The 25,433-nt window shown below is 42.9% G+C and overlaps 1 protein-coding gene across 5 annotated transcripts in view; it reads left to right on the top strand.

The window, feature by feature from the left end:
• The window catches only part of RNF220 (ring finger protein 220), a 338,165-nt gene that overhangs the window by 168,509 nt on the left and 144,223 nt on the right, over positions 1–25,433 (top strand). For all 5 annotated transcript variants that reach the window (XM_068239542.1, XM_068239541.1, XM_068239540.1 and 2 more), the window contains exon 2: positions 20,712–20,841. In XM_068239542.1, coding sequence (XP_068095643.1) covers positions 20,712–20,841 — 130 coding nt within the window. The remainder of the gene's footprint in view (positions 1–20,711; positions 20,842–25,433) is intronic.

The raw sequence follows: 25,433 nt of genomic DNA, 5'->3' as shown, positions 1-25,433 counted from the left end.
TGACATCACCACTCCTGCTGAAATAGTCATGACATCAGTTAACCTGAGGCTGGCCATACAAGTATCAATTCTTCTGGCAGATTTGAGCACATTGAGGTCCCTTTTACACTAGGAGACTTTCTGTACTCTGCATTACCCTTTCTGCACGCTGGGCAATGCAACAGCAATGAAAGTCTATGGGGCCCAGTACACTTAACTTGTGGCATTGTAGTTTCCAAATTACCGCCGACCACCTGCAGAGTCAACAGCGCCGTCAGACTTCCGTGGCAACTGAATGCATGGAAACTAAATACACTGGCGGCTGCAGTGTGTCAAACTATAGCCAGTTGAACAACTTTTGAGAATTAATTGATTGAAAAGAGTGATTAGATATGCTGGAAATCTCCACCAAGTGGGCAGTGAGTGAAGGGACAGGGGAGTTGCTGTGCTGTACTGTAATAATTGCTCATTGATCACTCGCCATATTAGACCACCATCCACTCATGTATGGATAGCATTACAGAGCAAGGTTAGCTAAACAGATGAGATAGAGACAGATCAATCATATTAGCAGATAATCATATTAATAGATTCAAATGTAAGGAAGAGCCCAGGATGTAATAGAGTAACAATTAAAAACAAGTTAAAATGGAAGGTAAAGGTGGCCAACTGCCATAAGCTAATAGATGGTTTTCCTCGGCAGGGATGGAGACAGGAAACAGGAGGGACGTGCCGTCAAACAGGTGAGCGCACTCTGCTGTCAACACTTTATAGAGGCCGTGGGGAGCTCTGTTTTAGATGAGCAGGGGTTCTGTCAGTTGGCCATTGATCTACCACTGTACCCCTGCCCCCTTTCATGTGAGATCTTTCCATCCCGAGCGATCGATAATTTCAACTGGTGGCCATATTGGGGCATTGATCTCGGACAAATTTACTCACAGTGATCAAATTTTCCAGGGAAAATCGATGAGTGTATATACCAAACGCGTTGGCTTACCTTCTGAGGAATCACCAACCAGTGAGTTGTAGAGGCAGTTTATTTAGCACTTAAAAAAAGTGTTTCAGATAGAGATATTAGTAGATAGATAATATTAGGAGATAGGTAGCTAGATAAATAGTTACAAATGATAGATAGATAGATAATATTAGTAGACAGATTATAGATAGTGATATTAGTAGATAGATAGATAGATAGATAGATAGATAGATAGATAGATAGATAGATAGATACAGTAGAGACACATAGACAGTAGATTGGTAGATAATATTAGTAGATAGATAGATAGTGATATTAGTAAACAGATACATATGAATAGATAGATAGATAGATAGAGATACTAGTAGACAGATCCATATGAGTAGATAGATAGATAGATAGATAGATAGATAGATAGATAGATAGATATAGACAGATAGATAGTGATATAAGTAGACAGATACATATTAGTAGATGCGTAGAATAGATGATATTAGAAGATAGATGGATAGTTAGATTCAGATGGTGGTGTCTGACTTTTGCTCTGTGATGAGCAGTGTGTGCTGGTTGCAGCTTGTGAGATAAATTGCTCATTATACACACAGAGATGTTCTGAGATCCTGCAGGCCTTTGTAGCGGAGGCTCCGGGCTCCCCAGGGTGCAGGTCCATAGTCCTCTTTAATGTGTGTCTTTTATTTTGGAGGTAAAATCAATGTGGTAGAGGGTGTGAAGCGGTGGCAGAAGGAAGAAGCACATCTGGGGTGTCCTCACATCTCTTTCCGTATTTCTTACTGATTGTCAGCTTAGTATGAATGGAAGCTCTGGATACTCCCTCCCATCATGGCTGCTATCATTTTCCATCCTGGCTGGCAGTATATGTCTATTACACAGCTACCAGCATTACAGACATTGCAATGCTGAAATCTGGACATTTTCTGGGCAGGCTTTTTCCAGCTTCCATATTATCTGTTGTGTATAATTAGACATATTTTGCAATGTTAATTGGTGTTTGGCTTTATGGGAGTAATTTGCCCATGCTGGGCTTGAAGTCTAATTACAAAAGGGTGAATTTTGCATTCAGACAGTATTCAGCTTCCGGTCACTGTTCATTTGGCCATGTAAAAAAAATCCCTCAATTGATAAAGCACGCATTTGCTGTGTATGAGCCAAGTGAACCTGATTACTTTAATTTTCCTGAGCCATCCCTCATTATGAGCATGGCCAGGGGCGCCAGCACAAGTGGGCGGAGCTAGCCAGTTCAATTTGCATATAGTCCTCCACACTCCTGTAGCTTTTCCTAGATTTGGTTTCCCTCTAAGACTTCTATTTTATAGTTTGTTTGTTTGTTTGTTTGCTTGCTTTTTTGTCTGAAAAAATGGACAGATTTTTTTTCTTTGTCACAAAAGCCAGATAAATTCTGTTCTTATTATGAGGACTATTTTCCACTGATGCATTTTGCGGTCCGATTGCAATCTCGATCAGATCGCAAAATGCTAGGCACACAAATTAATAGAAACTGTGCAGAGATCTTTCCATTAGTGCGCTACGTTTGTGACATGATGTTTCCTGATTGAAATCGTTCTGCATGTTTTTCCACGATTCAGCAAACAATATTTCAATTTTCTGGCCATTTTTTTTCTTCTGTTGTAAACGCCAGTTACCTGTCGGATTGTGGTGCAGTTGTTGTAGTGAAAAAAACGGAGACACGCGATCTTGATTGGGATCGCGTTTTTCAGTGGAAAAAAAGCCCTTAAAAACACTTCGTTTTCAAGGAGAATTCTGAACATTCATTAGATTGGGTTCTGAACAAGTCTATTTATACTCTTAAAGTTTGCTGAACAAAATGATCACTATTAATTGTTTCAGTTGAAAATATGGTGCAGCTATTGGTGCCCCTTGGTGAGCAGACTCCCCTTCCACTGGGCTAGATTCTACTCAACTGACTGCAGCGGGGAGATACCTCCTGCTAGTACATGATATCTGAATGAGTCTAAAAAGACTAGTATACACATATGAAGATTGTAGCCTGCAGGGATCAGGACTTGATCTGTCAGGTGACAGTTTGAGGCTGAGATCTGTACAGATGTGTTGCAAGCCTCCAGGTTAGCGATGCGTTCTGTTACCATGGAGAGGGTAGGGGGGTCAAGGAGGTGACACACAACATAGCGGCATGGAGTGGGCAGGGCTTGGTGCCTTTGCTCAGCTGAAATTATCTCCCAGTCTGTAGGGGGACTTGGAGTAGCTGTACACACGCTAGATCCTCAGCAGAGGCAGCTTCAACTGGTGGCCTTGGCCAAGAACCATTTAGCATGTGTACAAGGAATGAGAGATAGCTGGAGTGAGAGACTGCTAAGTTAACACCTTTAACGTTATTTATGTTTAAAGACGACAAAATGGCTGCAGTTGCAGTCTGCATACATTTTGAGGGAAAACTGTTTTTTTTTTAAAACCCCAAAATTATAAGTGGTATTGTTATGTAAGCCCCGGTCTAATAAAATGTCATGCACGTCTACCTTAAAACACCCCACGCTGGCCCAGTTCTATAATGGAGTAGCCAAAACTGTGAATTCTGCATATTGTTAGGTGGATGTTCCCATAGAGAAGATACAGTTTTCATGAGCGACTCCCATCTCCTCATCATACAAGGGCAATGCTTGTGTGCAGTTAATCAGGCGCAAAATATCCTTCATAAAACAGAATAAACTGTAACAGGAAGGACTGTTTCTGGATTATGGCAGGCTGGATGTGGTGATAAGCTTTGGGGGTTTTGCAGGATAATTGTGTGTTGGTATTAGGAAAGCCCACCTCCCAGAGCATGCTGGGATTCCATACACGCTCATCCCATAATGCACTTTACAGCTAATGCTTAGTGACACATTGCGTGACACCTAATGACATCCAGCAAATTTAGATTGTTCTGGTAAGGGAGAAGATGAGAGGAACGGACAGAGAAGAGCGGAACCCCTTACACACATAGAGTGATCTTTCATACACTATGAGGAAAATCTGAATAGCTTGATATTTTTAATCTCTGACCAGTCTTCTCTGACCACCTCGGCGATTGTACATGTGGGGAAAAAAAATCTTGTGTCACTTTAACTTTTTTGTTTCCAAACTGAAGCAACCCATGTAGATTGGATCCAGCACTGCTCTCATGTGAATCAAGTTAATCCCATTGTGGATTATCACAACAGGTCCAAAGAAAACAAACAATCCTGAATAAATCTGCATGTGACCAACATTACTCCTGTATAGTCTGAAAAATAGAAGGTAAAGGAAGACAAATCTTCATCACAGAGTAGAAATGCAAGTTTGGGGTGGGCACAGCCATTAGCTGTCACTTTTCCCGTCACTGTATGAACCTTTGGTGCCCACCCTGGCCTGACTTCCTTCTCTGCTCTCGCTTTGTCTCGCTCTGCATATCGGTGAAGCTGAAGTTTCATCTAGAATTCATTGCCTTGTCAGGATTTCGTTAGGCGCTGTGCGTTAGAATCATGAATCACCGTCTCCTCGCTACCATACTTTAGCAAAGACAAAAAAATTGCTTTCCATCACCGTGTCTCACGGCTTTTAGTGGTATCGATCAGCGATGGTACCCCCCCTTTCTCTTCCACTCTTATGCCGCCCACCCTTCCTATCAATTTTATCTCAGGCTGTCGAGTGTGGCATCTTATACCGCTGAAAGCAGCAGTGGAGCGGCCTGAAACCCAAGCATGCATTCCTCCGGCTCTCATATTTGCCTCCACACATTCTTCCCTGATGTCATTAATGCTTCTTTCATTCTCAGCTGAACAGGGGGATGCAGTGTGATATTTTGGGAAATGAAACCGAGGATACATGGGCAGCATGGTGAATTAAGAAGTTATTGCTATGGAGTTGTGCAGGATTCCAGGGTTGAATCGATCTGTACAGAGTCACTGCTCCACTATCTGGCAAGCAGTTAGTCTTGCTATTTCAGCAGTGTAGTCTGCTATCAGTGGGTTGGTGAGTCCTTGGAGTTTGGCTGAACACTGGATGTCCTGGATCGGAAGGCCAGACACTTGCTGGTCCAGTCATGCCGCATCTCAGTCTTGCCCCTCTGACTGTGCCCAAACCCATTCCTGGCCCCTTGGTGATGTCAGTGCTTAACTTCTGTGCGCATAAACCAGGCAGATGCAGAGTTGCAGTCGGATTCTGATCTTAAGCCCAATCTACACGATACGATTCTTTGTACGATTCGATTACGATTCTATTTACGATCCGATTAAATCCGACATGTCCGATCGGGATTCGATTCGATTCAATTCGATTTGCCATTGTTTTGCAATGGCAAATCGAATTGAATTGAATCGAATCTCGATCGGACATGTCGGATTTAATCGGATCGTAAATAGAATCGTAATCGAATCGTACAAAGAATCGTATCATGTAGATTGGGCTTTACTGTGGTGACTTGCAGAGGATCTATAGAGTCCAGTTTGTGACTGTTGGATTAAGATGAAATTGGGCCCTAGGCAATGTAGTAGCATTGCCTCCTCCTTATGGTCCTTGAGGTCATCTAAGATGGGAGAAGGGTCATACAAAGTGGCAGTTGAGCCCCAGGCCCCTGCCTAGGTTGTCTTGAGGATGATTCTGCTCTGGGTCAATGAGATACAAATTATTCCGAATTGATGCAGCTGGCAATGCATTGGGAATGTTACCCTTAAGATGATAGACCAGCAAGCACCTGCCACCAACCTACCATCTGCAGAGTAGCTCATAGCCTAATGTAGTGCAATATAAGCAGAAAAAGACCCATGGTCTGCTGACACAAGGTTAATGGACTTTGTCACAGCTGTCTTATTTGTCTTACTTCAGTCAGAAATTTGGTGATCTGGCAATGAATGGAATCATCCGGCCACATTACCATAGATACATGGCGCTAATCCAACATTTGCTATAAAACTTACTTTGCATCAGGTTTGTGGACAAGAACCAGCGTTTGTATTGACACACATTGGTACAGTATATGGTCCCCTAAAATGGGCAAGTGCCACTTCTGTGGGTTCCTTAAACCAATATAATTTAAGTGTCACCTCACTGACTGTGTTTATACTTTTACTTCCCCTACACCATGTATATAAGGGCTCCCCCCATCCATGTTCAGCAGCGCCTCTCCCATTACTTTTGCTGCCCCCTCTTCCATGTACAGCTTCCTTGATCTTCCCTTCTTCATGAGTTGCTCCCCATTTGTAGCTTTCTCTGTCATATGTAGCAACCCCTATTTCATGTTCAGGTGCCCCGTGGCCTGTAGCCACCCAAGGCCTGGGCCTTCGTGGCCTCTTTCAGATATCCAGCCCTGTAGACACTGTCAGCCCAGTGTTATTACTCTATGTAACTCACAGCCATCCCAGAGCAGAGACAGCTGACCAGACTATGCGACAATCGTGGCTTCTCCTATGCTCCTTCCACCGTATGGTAGCTTGTATGGAACATACTTTGAACATTTAAAAATGTTACGATTGAGCGTCTTTTTTATCAGATACTGTCTGGCCCAACTGGACCTGCACTACACTAAAGGGGATGTCAGAATGGAAGATTGTTTCGTACCATAGGGTGATGTGAATGGTTGTACTGTACATACACTATTCAGTGCTGTAGAATATGCTAGCACTGTATGGGAAATGCGATCAGTCAAGTACACAAGCATTGCTATTCAACAGAAAAACATAAAAAATTCAACAGAAAACAAAATACAAAATAGGAAAGCGAAGGTGGAGAGTGGAAGAAAGGAAAACAAGTCTGAGAATCCAGCACCTTTTCTTATATTATTATTATTATTGAATCGGAGGAGCTGGGCTGGAGCGCTGTGACAGCTCGGTGACAAGATCCCCATTACATCCCAGCCAGTAATTGTAATACATCTCTCACAGCCTTTTAACTTGCCTCCTTCCTCCCCCATTCCTAATTTATAAAGTGATTGCACAGACCCTACAAGTTTCTGAAATTATTACCCTGTACATTCATCTCTCTCTCTTCTGGTGTCTCACGCCGTCTCTCCTACTGGATACCTGGAACCTGCTCTGGGGGAGGGAGTGTCCAGTTAACTCCCATAAAATGGCCTGTCAACACTATCAGGAGAGGGTGTTAGTTTATCTAGCATGTAAGGCAGAAGCCATTAGCAGGGATGGAACTTGTATCTAGAAGGAGACATGCAGATAAATTGCGCAATGTGTTATATATTCAGCAGATAACAGAATATGATGGAGGGATACAAAATAACCACTGGCTCGCAGAAACAGTTAAAGTGAAATTCCACACTTAAAGCGGACCTGAACTCAGAACTCTTCTCTGCTTTAAAAGATACGCAACGGCATAATAAGAAAAACATTTATTTGTTACAGCTGATACAAATCCTACAATAAATCTGCAATGTTTCTACTTCCTGATTCATGGAAGCAGACATAGGGCTTGATTCACAAAAGAGTGCTAACTGTTAGCACGGCCGTTTCCGCGCGAATTTTCGCACTGCGCGCGAATGCGAATTTTCGCATGAAACGATAAAGTTTTCGCACGCAAACGCAAATTTTCCCACGAAATTCATATCGTTTACGCTCGAAAATTCGCGATTGCGCGCGAAAATGTTATCGTTTCGCGTGAAAATTCGCGAGCGCGCGCAATGCGAAAATTCGCGCGAAAACGGCCGTGCTAACAGTCAGCACTCTTTTGTGAATCAAGCCCATATTGTTAACATCTTGTGCTCTTAAATGAACGTATCTGCTGTGGCAGTCAGCTGACACAGGGGAGAGATCAAATTACAACTTGTGATTAGACACAGATGAGGGGGAATTGGACAGGCTAAGCTCCCTAAATACATTCAGGGTGCATTTCTCTATGTTTTCCTTCTGTCCTGTGCAAGAGTACAGTTTCATTTTAAAGAGAACCCGAGGAGTGTTTAAAGAATGTTATCTGCATACAGAGGCTGGATCTGCCTATACAGCCCAGCCTCTGTTGCTATCCCAAACCCCCCTAAGGTCCCCCTGCACTCTGCAATCCTTCATAAATCACAGCCATGCTGTGAGGCTGTGTTTACATCTGTAGTGTCAGTCTCCCCCGCCTCCTGCATAGCTCCGGTCCTTGCCCCCGTCCTTTCCCTCCAATCAGCAGGGAGGGAAGGGATGCAGGCGGGGACCCGAGTTCTGCAGGAGGCGGCGAGAGCAGCAGACTGACACTATAGAGATAAACACAGCCAGCTCTGCCAAGCTGTGTGTCAGCAGCGTGGATGTGATTTATGAGGGATTGCAGAGTGCAGGGGGACCTTAGGGGGGTTTGGGATAGCAACAGAGGCTGGGCTGTATAGGCAGATCCAGCCTCTGTATGCAGATAACATTCTTCAAACCAACCTCGGGTTCTCTTTAAGAACAATGTGGTCCTTTTAATTCACCCCTCTACATTGCAAGCATTAATGGCAAATATATCTCATTGCTTGTTTTTTCGTGTTTGTGGCTAAAAAACACAGCTTTTCCTCAGTGTTCCTGAGAGGAGAATATCAAAGCCTAGTAGCCTACTGCCAATTACTGTATCAGTTCAGGTGTTGCAACCAGGGCTTCTAATGTGCAGGAAATTTCTAGGTAGTATGTACGTTTAAGTAAAACGGAAGCTAGCTAAAAAAATAGATACTTATCTATGGAGAGGGAATGCTCTAGATGCCACTGAGTCTTCCCCACCCTCACATCATGCCCTTGATCATCCTCTGTCAAACACCTTCTAACTGGTTGAAAACGTCTTCAGGATTAGTCGGAAGGCTTCGGAAACACTTGTGTCTCTGAGTGCTTCCAAAGACGGGCAGCTATGTATGGAGCCTCTCATCTTAGGAAGCACTCGGCACACAATGAAAGCATCACTGGTACGGATAACGATGATCATGTCTAGGAGAACTCCTAGAGAAGCATGTGATCAGTTTGGTCAGGTGAGAAGTATGGAAGTCTCCGATTTGCTAGTCATGATCATGTGCTAAAGCAGGATGTGATCACAGCAAATCAGAGGTTTGCAAATCTATCAGCTGATCAAACAAATATCATGCTTCTCCATGAGTTCTCCTAGACACTAGTGACTAAGCAGCTAATACATGTTATTATTACAGGTATTGGCCTAAAGTTGGATTGGTGCCCTCAGAATTACATAAAGGAACAACAGAACTTTGTACAGTTCAAGACTGATATCTCTGAGAACTCTTCCTCATGTTTCTTCATGAGGTGTCCTGTTCTGAACCTTCTGTATCGTTACAATTTCTCCACTTCACAGGCTGTGCTGAATCCTAGATTACCCTTTCCCAGCCATTGGCCTCTTATTGCTCGTATCTGATGCCCAGACGCTACCTTGTGACAGCCAGCAGCCTCTTCCATCTGTTGGGATGGCATGGAGCCCAGGTGACTGCTTGGACTCAAGCCTATTAAGGAAGTGCCAGGATATCATGTGTTCAGGACCAGCCAATATGGAGTTGCAGCGGTCACATACAGTTCACTAGATGCACGAGACACGCCACCTTTTGTGTGTGACATACCGACCCTGCCATGCATGCCAAACATAATTTTAGGCATGCAATCTGCCTTGAGCAAGTCAGTGAGGCCCAGGAGGTGGGGGAATTTGCTTGTAATTATATTATTATAACCTGCACAAGTTGGCCAACAACACTGCCTGTCATTCTGTATGTGACATTCGTATAAAAATATATCTCATCCCTTCCTGAGGCAGCAATCTAAAAAATCATCATGCTGTTTTTCTCACGGCAGCTGTTTGACTGTTTGCATGTGGCATTTCATACTCTGCATTTTTCTGCAAATATTTTATGTTTTAACCACGAAAAAAGAGAAAGGTTTGTACTACATAGGGATTGCATATTACATATGATGGATGTCCTTCAGATCCTAGGTCACATATACAAATGGTCGGCAATGTCAGGTGTGGGGGAGAACCCTTGCAAAGAAGACAAGTGGCCTGCCACAGCCTTAGGTCACAGTACCTGGTGACCAAATAGCGTAAAACATTAAAATGACATACAAACAATTAAAATGGCCGTAGAGCTGATTTTACTAAGGAGGTGCCAGCCTCTTTGGACTTACAATATACACATGGTCTGCAGAACCTGGATGGTTTCTTACTTTAGGAGGTCCACACTACGCTGGTCTTGTAACAAGTATGGTCGCAGCAAATCCAGTGTATGCACTGTTGAGTCTGTGTCGTTTTTTTCCTTTTCATCCTTCAACAGCCAGTGAGGGCTGATTGGCAGAGGTTTGGTAGTGGATTTTTTATATTTTTAAAAAGTATGTCCAATTTTTGTTAAAAACGCTAAAGAGAACAGATGTAGTCCATATCTATAAACTTCATTGTGTCCATTTGCATACGTAGCATACTATGCGTCCAGAAAAGTAATGCAAGACGAGACTTTGTGTTCCATTCCCTCAATGTAAACAATGTTTGTTGAAAATGGACAGTGGAAACAATGTATATGTTCAAAATGGACATGGGCAGATCCTATTGATAACACAGAGCCTGTCGACTTGTTTGTGTATCAGCTGGTCTCCGTTCCACAAAACGGTTCATTTTTATGTCTAGTGTGAAATTCGCTAATTCTAATTTCAGTAGCCAGCAGACAGATATTTAAAGTGTAGATGCAGATTCTGAAAATGACTAAGCCTTTACTTGCTGAGGTAAATTGGTTCCATGCACCATGGACATCTGATCTGAAGTCAGCTGGCCATTGGCATTTGGTTGAGAGGAGCATTATGGGATCTAAGTTGGCTGCTGACGAACCATACCATGGTGAACTGCTATAACTATGTACATGTGAATGGGCAGAGCCAAATCTCAGTGTTTTCTCTGTAGTAAAAGTCTCCTCGCCACTGGTAAAAAGGCAGGCGCCTGAAATAATTCATGCGCAATTTTTTTAGGCCAGTCCATGTAAACAGCAGGGGCATTGCTAGGATCCTCAGAGATCCAGGACACTTTTGGGCACTCCAGTCGGAAAATATTTGTGGCCATGCACCAGAATTATTATTATTATTATTATTTAGTATTTATATAGCGCCGACATCTTAGGCAGCGCTGTACAGAGAATATAATCTTGTCACTAACTGTCCCTCAGAGGAGCTCACAATCTAATCCCTACCATAGTCGTATGTTTATGTATGTATCATGTAGTGTATTTATTGTAGTCTAGGGCCAATTTAAGGGGAAGCCAATTAACTTAGAATGTGGGTGTGGTCATGGGTGGAGCCAAATGTACATGAAATTGACAGCAGTCTAAGAAGGCCTGCCCAGCAAAATGTTGCTTGAAGCCCCCTCTCCATTAATACAATAATAAATAAATAATGCAGCATGTCACATAAATAGGCAGTGTCACTTAAACATAACTAGGCAGAGTTACCTGGCCACTGAGGCACCACAGCTGACTCTTGCTGGGGGACATCCAGGGCACTCCAGAAAAGATCCAGGGCACATGCCACTGATCTTTGGGGCTAGCAACGCCCCTTCCCCACAGGCTCTGCGACCCTGTAAAAACGCATGTGTTTTAACATTACTGAAAAATGATTAAAACAAATGCATGACACTCACAAAAATATGCACCAATGCATAAAAAAATGTTTTAAAGGCAATAGTATGTTTGCAGGGGCCCTTTTCTGCTGTGTCAATTCCCGTATTTATTTTTTATACAATCGTGAGTCATTTCCAGTTAAGTAGTTTCGGGTATTGGTTATGTTTTTGCTTTGCTTAGTGATTCTAACACATTACACTCTTGTAATTGCTCAGGTCTGCCCATGTTTGCCTGTGATTTGCTATAGCGGTTGTGCCATATTTTAAATAACTTCACGTGCAGATTTATAACTTGCTCAGGGCACATTGAGACTGCGTGCAAGTTCTGCAGTGAAGACTATTTATCTCAGGTGTGCATAATTTACTACTTAAGCTATAGTTTGTGTAAATTATGCCCACAGATTTGCAAATTGTGCATATTTTTGTAAGGGTTTAGCCTGCGTAGCTATTAGCATTTTATCACCCATAATCTTGTTCCAATGAGTCTTATGAGTTTTTTTTTGTTAAAGTGGAACTGCATTTGCAGCAGCGTTGGAACAATATTATTCTAACAGTTTTCCTATAAAAATCTCTGCCGCGTAGACTCTTTGCTTTCTTAAAGGAAAACATTGGAGGAAGAATAATTGCTTTCTTAAAAAAAAAAGAATTCCATGATGAATTAAATAACGATATTCCCCAAAGTTATAAGGTTTATTGCAATTAATTGTTAAATCCTTTTTGTCCCTTGCTTATAATCCCCTTGGAAGAACATTCAACACAGTTCCAGCTGCCCTATGGAGTCTGTGGCCACGACAAAGTTATCGAAGTCTCATTGAATAACCCAGTCTAGATGCTCTTATAATGGCCAGTTAAAGAGAACCTGAGGTGGATCTTCGGTGGTAGATGGGACACAGAGGCATGTTCTCTGCCTGATTACATGTCTCTGTGTCCCCCAACCGCCGCTCTCTGCTCCACCCCCCCCCCCCCCCGCGCAATAGCCCCCCGAGTTTAGCAACAAGATTTGTTGCTAACTCAGAGGTAAACACGGGAGAGAAAACACCTGTTCAAAACACCCTCCAGGGGCGTTCCTGCAGTTTCCTGAGCTGCCATTGGGCAGCTCTCTCTCCCTGGCCACGCCCCCTGCCTCTCCCCCGCCTCTCTGCATGCTATAAAAGACACACAGTCTCTCAGTTAAGCATCGTGACCCAGAGGTCACGAAAGTGAAAGTGGGCTATTGCGGCCCACGAGAGCGGCGAGTAGCGGCGGTTTTTTAGCCTACTTTTTTTTTTCAATTTTTTGAGCCCACCTCTGGCTCTTTTTAAGGGTTTGCAGCCCCTGACTGGTCATATTGGGCCATAGAGAGGATTTCTGAAAGGATAGTAGCACACACACAAATAATTTTGATTGGTCAATTTTACCACTTCCGTGCAGTATGATGGCCAACAGATTTATTTTAAATATTATGAACAGGCAATTGCCATTGTTTAGAAGGAAATAAATATGGCAGCCTCCATATCCCTCTCACCTCGGGTTCCCTTTAAATTCTTCCAGCGATGGCGATGTTCAGATTGGGTGTGTCAGGGAGTTCCAAAGTGTAGGGGCAGCATGACAGAAGGCCTCCCCCCTACGTTCAAATGCAATGTGAAACCTGGTGATAGTTTGTGATGTGAACTGTTTAATATTCTCTTTACGGTATATATTAGAGAATAGTGAGTAGAGTTGATCAATGACATGCTACTGTTATGACTTGATGCAAATGTTTTTGCAAATGGGATTGTCCAAATTCCAAGACGCATACTAATTGGCAGTAACAGTATTTGATTGACCTAGTTCCAATCTGCATATGATTTGCAGCAAAATTTGGATCGACTTGTAAAATTTGCATCTCACTGATTATCTCCAGACCACATCTTATTGTGGTATAGCAGCCTGGGATAAATAATGCTGTAAATTAGTTCTATACTTATCTACACTATCTATACTTATCTATACTTATCTTAGCTACAGATCTATGTAACCTAATGAATCATCAGACATAGGGATGAGTTTCCGATTCTGCAGGCTTTCCGCAGTGGAGATCTAGGGCTGTGGAGTTAGAGAGATTTTTGGGTACCTGGAGACGGATGATTTTTTGTACCAAATTCCACAGCCCGGTATATATCAGACTAAGGAGTTGGAGCTGGAGCCCGAGAAATTTTGGGTGCCTGGAGTTGGAGTCTGTGGTTTCATTAACTGAGGAATCTGATGATTTTTGCACCGACTCCACGGCCCTGCAGAAATCAGTATACAGAAATCAGAATTCAACGGAATACCGCATTACAGAGACTCAGAAATTTTCGGCCAATCACAATACTTAAGGTGGCCGCTAACAATCCAATTTGTAGCAAAAAATCGTTTGAGCGATTAGATAATTCTGATCGGAAGAAAAATCGTTCACTACACCACCAACAAACCAATCGTTGCTTCCTATCTATCACAACCAATAGGAAAACCCAAATTTTGGTTTGACCAAAATCCAATCGGATGACTATTTTTGTAATCGTTCGTAATCAATTGTGCCCATCAATAGAGTTTTTGATCGCACGAACGATGTCTCGCTAGAAATTGTACGGTTAGTCGCCACCTTTAGAAGTATTTGAGAACTAGTATTTTACTGTGGAAAACAGAATACCTTGCACAATACCATCCACAAAATAAAGCGGATTCCACAAAATATAGCGGATTCCGACAAAATGGCAAAAAAAAACCCTTTACGTGGAAAGTCAGAAAATCTAATTTCTACAGGATTCCACGGAGATCGGAAAGTCACTTGTCAGAAAGGTGAAATTCCTGTGTAAATCAGCATTTTCCCATCCCTAATCAGAAGTACTGCAACAATAGTAACATGGGTAGTGGAATTCAGGAGGAACTTGAGATAAAAACAAAGGCCTTCATTTTCACTTCCTATGGTGGATATCAAAACAGAAGGTCTAATTCAGATTTACATATTCCCGATCGTAGACAATGCTTATTACTTAGGCATTTTAGGCTTAAGTGAGGACGACAGCAAATAAATATTATTTATAAATGAGGTTTAATAGGAAATAAGCCTCAATTTGTCAGCTGTAAGCGAGATGGGCGCTCACGGGATATGAAGACAACATGGCGCTCCTTTCACGTTTCTTTTGTCTCGTTAATAGAATTCTGAGGTCTTTTTAAAAAGATATTTTGAACGCAACAGACTGCATCAAATTTCATTGTTAAAAAAAAGAAAAAATCAGGGGGATCTTATTACACAGTCTTCAAAGTGCTTTCCATTGTGGGTGCTGTTATTTAAGGCGCTGTGTGTTTTGACATGTAAACTGCGCGATGAGTGCTGTGTCATTAGCACACGTCCATTAGCGGGCCGCGCTGGCTCTTCCCCACCAATCTGTGTCATTCTAGACTCTCGGTTCAGCAGAGCCCGTGAATGGCCAGTTTACGCAAGCCGATGGAGGGCTAATTTGAGACGCATTTTGCGAGAGAGGCCAAGTTACCAACTTACATGTCAGCCAGCTAGTGACACAGACGACAGGATAATGACGGTCCTCTTGCAGTTGTTTATTTTCCCCCCGGCCCCCTCGATGGAGGACTCTACACATTGCTGCGTTATTTTAATCACTCGCGCAGACTCTCGTTTTATACATGAGTCTCTTATTCCGGGCCATTTTGTGTCCATTACAAGATAAAACGCAAGAACGTGATCTGATAAAATAAGCGTGTGGGCTGACGCCACGCCTGCTGTAACACACGATTATGTCAAAATTGTTTTTTTCTTTTAAAAGTCTCCATATTTATGAGACGGCAAGAAAGATGCGGCATTACTAGAAATGTTAATGGTTAATTAGCTGACCGCCGTGCGGGGGATAAGTAAAAATTACAGGAGGGGTTAATGGGGATGTTTTGTATGGAAAAAGATCAACAAGCCACGACTGTGCTTTAATTTGAATGAAATGCCTGCTGTACACATTCACAAATCGATTTTACCTTCAATAATATGTTGAAATTCAAGAGTCGGATTAATGCGCACCTGAACTCAGAACTTCCTCTCTGCTCTAAAAGATATGCAAGAGCATAAAGAAAAATATGTCTTTGTTACAGCTGATACAAACCCTGCAAATAATCTACAGTGTGTTTACTTCCTGCTTTCATGGAGCAGAAATTGGGTTACCATCCTGTTTTTACAAATTAGTTGGTCTGTCAAGGTAGCCAGCTGACACAGCTGAGAGATCAAATTACAGTGGTGATTAGTCACAGATGAGAGGGAATTAGACAGGCTAAACTCTCTAAATACATACAGAGTATGTTTCTCTCTGTTTTCCTTCTGTCCTGTGCAAGAGTTCAGGTCCATGTTAAAGCATTTTAGGAAAATGTAGATGTCCAAATGGGACCAGTGTTTGTGGCAATGTAGATCCACAAGAATCCATTCACAATAAGGCAACATTTACATTGGGGTGTTGCGGTGCAGTGTAACAGAGCTTACTTAACGGGCATAAAGAAATGCAATTGTAAGTCTATGCCACATTCAGAGTGCATCCAGTGCAATGCGATCCAACGGACTCCGGTATCCCCACGCAGAACATACAGTGCATGTTAACAGTGACTGCATACTTTTCATTGACTGCATGTAACGCACGTATAATGTGCAGTGTGACTTTTCTCCTCTGTTGCGTACCTGTTTTTACAGGAAATGCATCTCACCATTGTGAACCTAGCCTCAGTGATGTAATTAATTCCTCTTGAACTAATAGGCACTGAAAAGGTTAAGCCTCAGTGTTTACTACATGGAGAACTAACTAGGTAGAGTTTATTCACAATTGCTGACAAAAAAAGAATTAGCAACTTTATGTGGAATAAAGACTTTCATTGTGCGCTGTGCAAGAGTTTGGGTCCGCTTCAAACAACATAACAGTTTGTGTGAGTGTACCAGTACTGTATATACAAGCTTGTGATATCTTGTGCTTTGCTGAAATGGCCCTGCCAAGAGTCCTAATGCATAGTTACAAGGGGTGCAGAAGGGAATAGTTGCTACTGGAGCCATTAGGTTATGGGTCCAGCCATCAACTGCTTCCCCCTAATGTACCAGGTGCATGTTCAAATAATATACAGCATTATACACAATAAAATAATATTTGCATAGTATGTTTATTTATTTATATACCTAGTTAATAAGACAAAACATCCAAGGGTCTCTGCTATACAGGAAACCTCTGCTGACACTACCCTGCGCCCTTTAGTAGTGCCTCTACACATGGCTATCATACCTATGTATTGTAAAAAGAGAGGTGTCTTCAGCTAACAAACCTCATGTTTCATCCTGTGCAGACCCACAATAGATGTTTGTCTAGCATCTTCCCAGTTATTGTAGACATAACAAAGCACCATTTTCCTCTGTCTGGTCCTTGGCAAGCTGAGCGAGCTGTCTTGGCTGACAACAGGCCTTGCTAAACATCTTATTTAAAGCAGGACGGCATGAACACAAGCAATCCCTGGAGATGATGAGCCGGATAATATAACCTCAGATTTTAGCAGCATGACGGCTATGCTGGAAACAAGGGGAAAATGGCAAATTAAAGCGGCTGAGTGGTCGTTATCCGCTGTCAGGTTCCATGTATTATATCCCTGTCGAGTAATGTTATATTGCGCCTGTTGGCAGGACCAAGGTTGCCATAGGCCTCACTCTGTGTGTCCTCTACGAGAGATGAACCGTTCAACAGGATATCCGTCTAAACAAATGCTTGTTTATTAAGGAAAAGGCTCACCGTGCGCCTGCATTGTCTGCTACCGGAGGTGGCGCCTATTAATAGAGCTTGATAAAGCCGCTCTGGGCTATTCCTGGTGTTGGGTGCATAAAACACACACGTTTCTCAGTACCGTCCAGCGGTGTTTTGGAAATATGGCTTCTGGCCTGTCAGCTGGAGGCTTTGGCACAGGCTGTTAGCTAAAAAGTAGTTTAAAAAAAGATGTATCTTCCTCTATAGACTTGCCAAAACACTCTCTTATATAACCAGGACACGGAGCTGTTACTTGAGAACTGCTTGTTGATTTTTATAGGGCTACTTGAAAGGCTTTTCCCACCCAACTGCAAATTAGCCTTACTTCCTTTTGTCCTTTGAAATAAAGTTCAAGTCTATTCTTCATTAGCATCTTCAAGGGGAATTATGTCAGACCTTCCACAATTACATAGATGGTTCTTGGAAGTTTTCTCAAGAGAGTGCATGCACCTGTCTGACATAGTAGCAGCATCACTTTGGCAAAGTAACAGTGTTTGATGCAGAGCACTCAGTAAGTTGACTAGTGATGGTTCTTTTTATGGCATACAGGGTTTTTGTGGCAGTGCAATGGGCTAAGATGGTTTAAGTATAAGCATCTGTTTGTCCAAACTGTGAAAGCCTGGAGCCTCCGTCATTCACAGCTTGGACAAACAGATTCTCCACACAATTGCCTGAGGAAGCAGGTACACCCACGCGAAACGTGTCACAAGTAGAGTTATTATCGCTATTGCTGTTTTGGTTTTTCTTTAGAACTTCTTTTTGAAATTACACTACTTGTGTCTGACTTCCTGAAGGTAAATTTATTACTACCTCCTTTTTAAACGATTTTTAATCTTTTTATTCTAACTGGCTCCTCTGTATCATTGATCTCAATTTTTATCATTGTTGACTCTTGGTGGAGGGGTGTTACCCCAATATCCTTCTACTACAGAGAGCAACGTTTAAACCAGCAAATGTGGAGGGTGGTCACAATACACCCTGAGAGGAAAAAACAAAGTGGCAACGGGAGCCCCGATGTTGCAGTAAAGTCACAACAATATGCAATAAAGTAATGTGAAATGGGGTACTAACAAAGGAAGGTTGCAGTCGGGCAAACAACCATTGTGGGCAGGTGGAGATGCACACAACCGACTCCACTCGGGTGTCCAGGCCAGCTGGAAATGGTCGCACTCTTGGTAAAGCTAATAATGGTTGCAGCCAAAGAACAACTTTAAACTGAGTGGGGACGGGTCTATGATCCCCTTCTAACAGTGGTTGCCTTTGAAGTGACCCATATTTGTGAGTATTATTTGAGACATTCTCATTTCCCTTACTACAACATACTGCATCATTTGGGGTCTCAGTCTCTCCCTTATTTGTGTTTTACTGGCTTGGTTTGTATGAAGGCAGCAGAGCGTCTTTGCGGAGTGGGTTAATTGATACCCTGAGCTCTGTGGTGAGAGGCAAGCGCAGTCATTGGGTTTCTAGACTAATTTATGTGTGGACTGGTTGCAGCGTGCACCACACTGGTAGCATTAAGAACAGCATTGTTTTACAATAAACATCTTAATTAGCAACGATTTGCATTTTTACAGCATCCCTCCATCATTTTGTACTGCAAATATTTCTCGTTCCGTCATACATTTCTTGTGGTGATGGTTTATATTACACTGTCCTCTACCCCATGACAATGCATTACAACAAAGCACATCCCGTATATGTGATGAAGATTTAAGTGTCACAAAATCATTTTTCATATGAACCAGTAGAGAACATGTCAGCATTACCAAACCATTATTATTGTGAGTAACAACGAAAAGACATCCTTATGCAAATATCAGAAATGTTATTCCAAGTCTTGACTTCCTCTTTGTACCTAAGCTCAAGAACTAAAAAATCATCTTAGAAAGAACAAGTGTATTGTGAGGTTTTCCCTTTTAAGTGTAGGAGAGAGACAGGTATGAAGAGGACAATGGGTGACAGAGCAATGACCTCATTTACAAGCCAAAAAGCCAGTGTAATAAATAGAGGTCAGTTGGATTTGGAATTCCGGTTCATTAGACATGATTCCAAACATGCTTATGCTTTATATAACAATTACAAATAGGGTTACTCTTTTTTTTTTAACCTCAACTGCAGTATTAGCTCTTTATTGGTCCTGTGCTTGTTATGATCACTTCTATAAATGCTCTGAATGATAATGATTAACAAACTGTTCCACATCCCCTTTTTGCACGTCTGACACTGCGTTGTCCTTGGCAGGTTTTGGTGCGCTGTATCAATTGTTATGTATAGAGTACTTGGGGGGGGGGGGGGGGAATAGAGTAAAACTTGCACAGGGGCCCATAGTTCCTTAGCTACGCCATTGACCAGAAGGGTTACTCTTAAAGGTGTCACTTAGGGTGAGTGAAAGGGAGCTGTGATCCTCACAAATAAGAGAGATCTATAACACAAGCGTCCAGGAGCTCCACTATAAGGCTCAAAATAAAAGAATTGGTGTGCCAAGGTCCTCACCCCGGTACCTGGGGGCCACAGCAATATTTATTCCAAAAAGGACCGGCACCACACTCAGTATCTGTAGCTCTTCAAGATTTAATAGCAGCAGGCATGATAACAACAACAGACATGCTGTTTCGGCCTCTTGTGGCCTTTGTCAAGTTGCTCAACAATCACGTATACCATGCTGAATACAACACATACATTTAAATAGAAAAACCCACCCACATGGTGAACTTGTGACCAATCACAGGAAGTACAGACCGGAGGACCTGATGGGAGACTCCTGTACAGATACTGAGTGTGGTGAATACAAATAAGAGAGATCTGACACAGTCTTAGCAGAGTAGGTACATGGCAAACTGTTGAGGGGAGGAGAACGCACTTACCTTGCCTATGGAAAATAATGGCAGAGTCTATTGGGTTGCAGGGCAGTGCTGAACCGTTAGCGCTGGCCTTGCTTTTTTTCTTGTTTTTGTATGGATGTAGTTGGGCCCTAAGTTACTATCTTCCACCTACATGTAAAAATGTAAAAATTAGTCCACCTTGAAGCAAACCTGTTACCTGTGATGGGGAATTATTAATACCACCTGTGGAGGCCACTCTCTGAGCCACTGCAAATTAGCCCCATCTTTTGTTCTCTGTTTGGGACCTGTCTTCTACTTTGGTGCCGCTGTCACCCGGACACTGAGAGGGATGTCTGGGGTATTGGCTACTGATTGGGAGGAAGTTCAATATGATGTTTAAGTTCCTCTTTAACACTTTCAATATCGAGATAAAACCTGTGTGGTGCGGTTTATCCTCCTTTGTGTCACCATTTTCCATCATGCTCTACTTTTCCCCATTCCATTTTAGGTTGTTATTTGAAGCCAAATAGGGCAAAGTGCAATGGCAAGGAATGATATTATTTGCTGGTCTGTTAAGCCTCCATTAACGTATTCTTCTCTTTCTCATTTTAGGTAAGAAGAAGGTTGCTCTGTTTGACAGTCAGGCCCCGATCTGTCCAATATGTCAGGTGCTACTGCGGCCCGGAGAGCTTCAGGAACACATGGAACAGGAGCTGGAGAAAATAATACAGGTCAACATGAGGTGAGAGGCCAGTGTGCATATAAGGCCACCGAATATACATGGCTGGCTTCCAGCGATGGGCAGTAAGCTTTGTGAGCAGAGGTGGTATTATTAGTATTTACTGACCACTGAGCAGCCAGGACACCATCTCCATGGAGTTTGTATGTTCGCCCTGTATATGCGGGGATATACTTTGGGTGCTTCTCCCCATCCCAAAAATTTACCAGTAGACTAATTGCCTTCTTCCCATATCTGCCCTACACCTTAAAGCGGGATTGTCACCATAAAAAATCAAATTTCAACAGCAACTGGTCTGTTTTAAGTGATAAAGATGCTGCATTCAAAACTTTCAAAAGTTTTTCTGCTCTTATGGTTTGTAGTTATCACATACCTTACGAGCAATGGCCCTTTAATTGCCATTGACAAACAGTTGCATTCTGGGGGGTCTTTTTATCTATAATATATTCCTCCTCTTCCCTTTATTTCCCCCTCCTTCTAATGCTGGGCATACACGGCAGTTAATGCAGGCCTATCAATCGAGCCTGATGGCTCGATTGATAATATCCGACAGGTCCGATGACCTGCCGGATAGATTCCTCACTCGATCCCCGCCGACGGACAATAGCGGGGAATCGAGCGGCTGATAAGCACCGCCGGCGGGGACGAGCGGGAATCGATCCGCGCAGACGAGCGGGCACGCGGCGGGAGTCGATCCGACGGCTAATCAGCCGCCGGATCGACCTGTGTATGCCCAGCATAAGACAGTGCACTTCCTAGTATAGACCTCAGTGAGTGTCTGAAGACTCTGGGAGGAGGGTGGGTAACAAATACACAATTAGCAAGAGGAGAATAAAATAGTGAGGGAGGAAATGATGTCAGGATTAGCTTCATTCAAGGGTAACCAAGATGAAAACTGTGTAGAATAGGATTCTCTGCTTTTCCTCTATAAAATTCATAGGAATCATAAAATGGACAGTGCAATATATCTGTTATGTAAGTAGAACTAGTATTTATCTACTTATATGTGTGCTTTTTATTTCTAGGTTAGCATGGGTGTCACTTGCTCTTTAAAAGAGACATTAGGCTGTAACACCGCATAGTGTAATTAAAGGCCACCGAACATCTGGAACTTAAAATATATAAAATGAACCTCCCCTTGTGCCGTGGAAGGGGGGGGGGGGGGTGAAGACTACATCTCCCAGCATGCATTGTGGTGGTCACAAGCGTGTGACTGGTAATATACCAGTGCTTTACAAATACAGGAATAAATGTGTAAAAATGGGGAGCTTATCCTCACAAAATATAATTAAAGTCATACAAAGGTTTAAAAGTACCATCCAGGGGTGCCTCTAGCCATTTTGTCACTCCAGGCGAGAAATCCTGTGGCGCGTAAAATTTACTTATTGCGGCATGCACTCACGCACACCACACACAGTACACACACACACACACACACACTATACACACACCACACACACACACACACACTATACACACGCGCACACACACTATACATACACACACACTATACACACGCACACACTACACACACACACACACTATACACACGCACACACACACACTATACACACGTACACACACAGTACACACTATATACACACACACTATACACACGCACAGTACACACACACTATACACATGCACGCACACTACACTATACACACACACACACACACACACACATACACCTACCTATGTCCTCCTCTTCACCACCATCTCTACTAATCCCTGCATTCACTACCTTATAGTGTGTCTGAGCCCTTATGCAGAGAAATAATGAGGAGAGAAAAGCTGAAAGAGAGGGAAGAAGATATTTGCCTCACCAGGATTGCACTTTTATTTAGCTTTCCTGTATGACAAAAAGACACAGCCAGCCAGCACTAGGGAAAGAGGGAAACAAAGGTGAATGAAGGAGGCTGGTGCACACCAAGAGTGCTTCTGAGCACTTTTCAAATCGACAGCGATTTGAAAAGCGCTGGGCTATTGTTAACCTATGAGGGTGTTCCCACAGCAGCGTTGGGATTTTTTCAAATTTTTTGTAGCGATTCTTTCAAAAATCGCTTCACAAACTGCTAGCGATTGCTATTGCGATTTTGTCATGCACTAGCCCAGAGAGAGGCGGAGTGGAGAAATTGAGAATAGCCTGAGGTGGAGCAGAGAGCTTATCTGTATTGCAGTCCTACATTACACAGAGACTACTTACCTGTAATAGGATTCCTGTCCCTGCCGGTCTCTAACACAAGTCAGAAAGCAGCCCTCCTGGAGTGTAGGGACTGTCAACATTTTTCCACTTGTTTAACACCTTATCTGCACATGCAGTCATTTTGACAATGGGGAGAGACCAGACAGATGTTTTCCCACAGACCCTCCAGGCAAGCTCTGCATTATGCTGTGTATATTTACCAGCTTGTCTGCCCTCTAATTGCACTTTTATCTGCTAGCTTAGTGTTTGACATTGCCTTACAACAACAAACCTGAATACACCAGGCACTGGACCAGCCCTAAATCACTGAATGAAAGGTGGCCTGGGGGGCAGTCCATGCCTGGCTGCTACACTCAGTCTCTCTACATCCATGTAGTTACCAGTAGCAGAGAGAGAGAGAGAGGAACTTAATTAATCAGTGAAGAGTCAGGACTCAGGAGCTGATGCTGTACTCCGATGGATCCCTGACTGAGTGAGCTGGAACTGAGTGAGCTGGGATGAGTGCCTTCTCTCACTGACTCATTCATTACTGTGGTTCTTTGAATCATTGAGCTGTCAATACTGTGGTTCTTTGAATCATTGAGCTGAAGGAACTGAATGAATCAGCTATGAGTGGAGTCAGGCGCTGCTTTTAGCTGCTGTTGTAATCTGACCCTTGAGTGAGTTGAGAGGCATTTCTTCTCTCACTACTCAGTGCAACAGCGCTCTTCCCTACTCCTGCCGCCCTAGGCAAAAATGTATAGCTGCCTGGTGGCTGAGAGGGCTGTGTTACCATCAAATAGCTTAAGAATCAAGGTGCTGAAATGTAAGCTTTTAGTGAGGCTTCTGCAGTTAAAAATATTGACTTGAAATTTTGTAACTGACTAGCAGATATACTGACTGATCCTATGGTAACTATGGGATCCATCAACACATATCCATGGTGAATGCATCAGTTGTGGTAGTGGAACACAAAGTCCCAACGCTGCATGATTTTCCATATACCACATGGAACTAGGACATGTCACTACATGGATGGACATAGCGCTTCATACATTGGATCTGCTGTCGAATCAGGTGGTTTTGGCACTGGCCACGTGGCGCCTGATTGGCCGCTGCTATAGCAGTAATGCTATAGTGCGCGCCCTGTGCAAGGGTAATCGGGGGTTCCGTGATCACTGGACCCCAAATGACTTCTCCCTCTGAGTTGCTATGACTAGGAAAAAACTGGCAGGGTACATATATATATATATATATATACATATATATATATATATACACGCTCTGCTCTGCCCTCCACATTGTGGCTGTGGCATTAGTGTGAATGTAGCCTTAGGCTTCAGGTGCGTGTTTGTTTGTGTGTGTGTGTGTGTGTATATCTATATATATCTATATATCTATCTATATATATATATATATATATATATATATATATATATATACATACATACACTCATAATTTTTTTATTGAAACTGGTATTCCCCTTTAAAATTCAGGATTGGGGTCCAAATTTGTAATGAAGACCCTTCCGTCATTTGCACCCCTTTGACATCTCCTATGAGTGCTCCAGACAGAATGTGTGTAATTGATGGCGTAATTTGGGTCCCATCCAACCTAATAAAGAGCCACTGCAAATTAGCGCAGCGGCTTAAATGAAGAGAAGCAATTAGCGCCGCCAGGAAAGCCATCAAGGAAGTGAGGGGCACGGTGGGAGTCGTTGTGGAATGGCCGACAAGGTAGCAGAGCTCAGGCGGGAGGGAAGGGTGCGCCTGGGGTTTAATGGGAAATAGGGCGACGTCTAAATCACACACCTGACAAGCCTCCATTGTCATCCCACAGACAGATGAGAAAGAATGGGGTGATTCCTTTAGCTGAGCCTGGAGTGAGACAGGCTCTCTTCGAGCGGAAGGCCTCGCTGCCGTCAGGCCCTTAGCAAGCGTACAGAGAATAAGAAGTCTCTATTAATTATTAAATAACGACCTAGGCCGCACAGTGATAGATAACATCCAATCTATTCCAGGCATCCAGGCAATTCTAGCTAATCTGCAGCAAAGGCCAAAGCTCTTTGTCACCCTTATGGGGCCATTTTAACTCATCCTCTCTGAAGCCCCCTGATGCGGTGTCATCCATTGACTGAGGAGAGCTCAGCTCACACTACCACAGCTTACATTGCCTTGTGCCAACTGCTGAATACACACATTAATGCTCATATTTGCGCATTTATACGGATTTAAACACTAAGGGAAGTTATTTTTCCATAAAGCACTGGATAATAACCCAAGAGGGCCATTGCAAGCAATGAGGATGCCTCTTCCCATTGGTTTTAATTATTAGTAGGAGAATAGCTAAAACCACAGCTAATGGATATTTTTTACAAATAACACAACATTAAGGATAGTTTCACACTGG

Source organism: Hyperolius riggenbachi, chromosome 6 (genome assembly GCF_040937935.1).
Source record: "Hyperolius riggenbachi isolate aHypRig1 chromosome 6, aHypRig1.pri, whole genome shotgun sequence".
Taxonomy (NCBI): domain Eukaryota; kingdom Metazoa; phylum Chordata; class Amphibia; order Anura; family Hyperoliidae; genus Hyperolius; species Hyperolius riggenbachi.
Note: the sequence above shows the minus strand (reverse complement) of the source record. Positions and strands in the feature narration are given on the sequence as shown.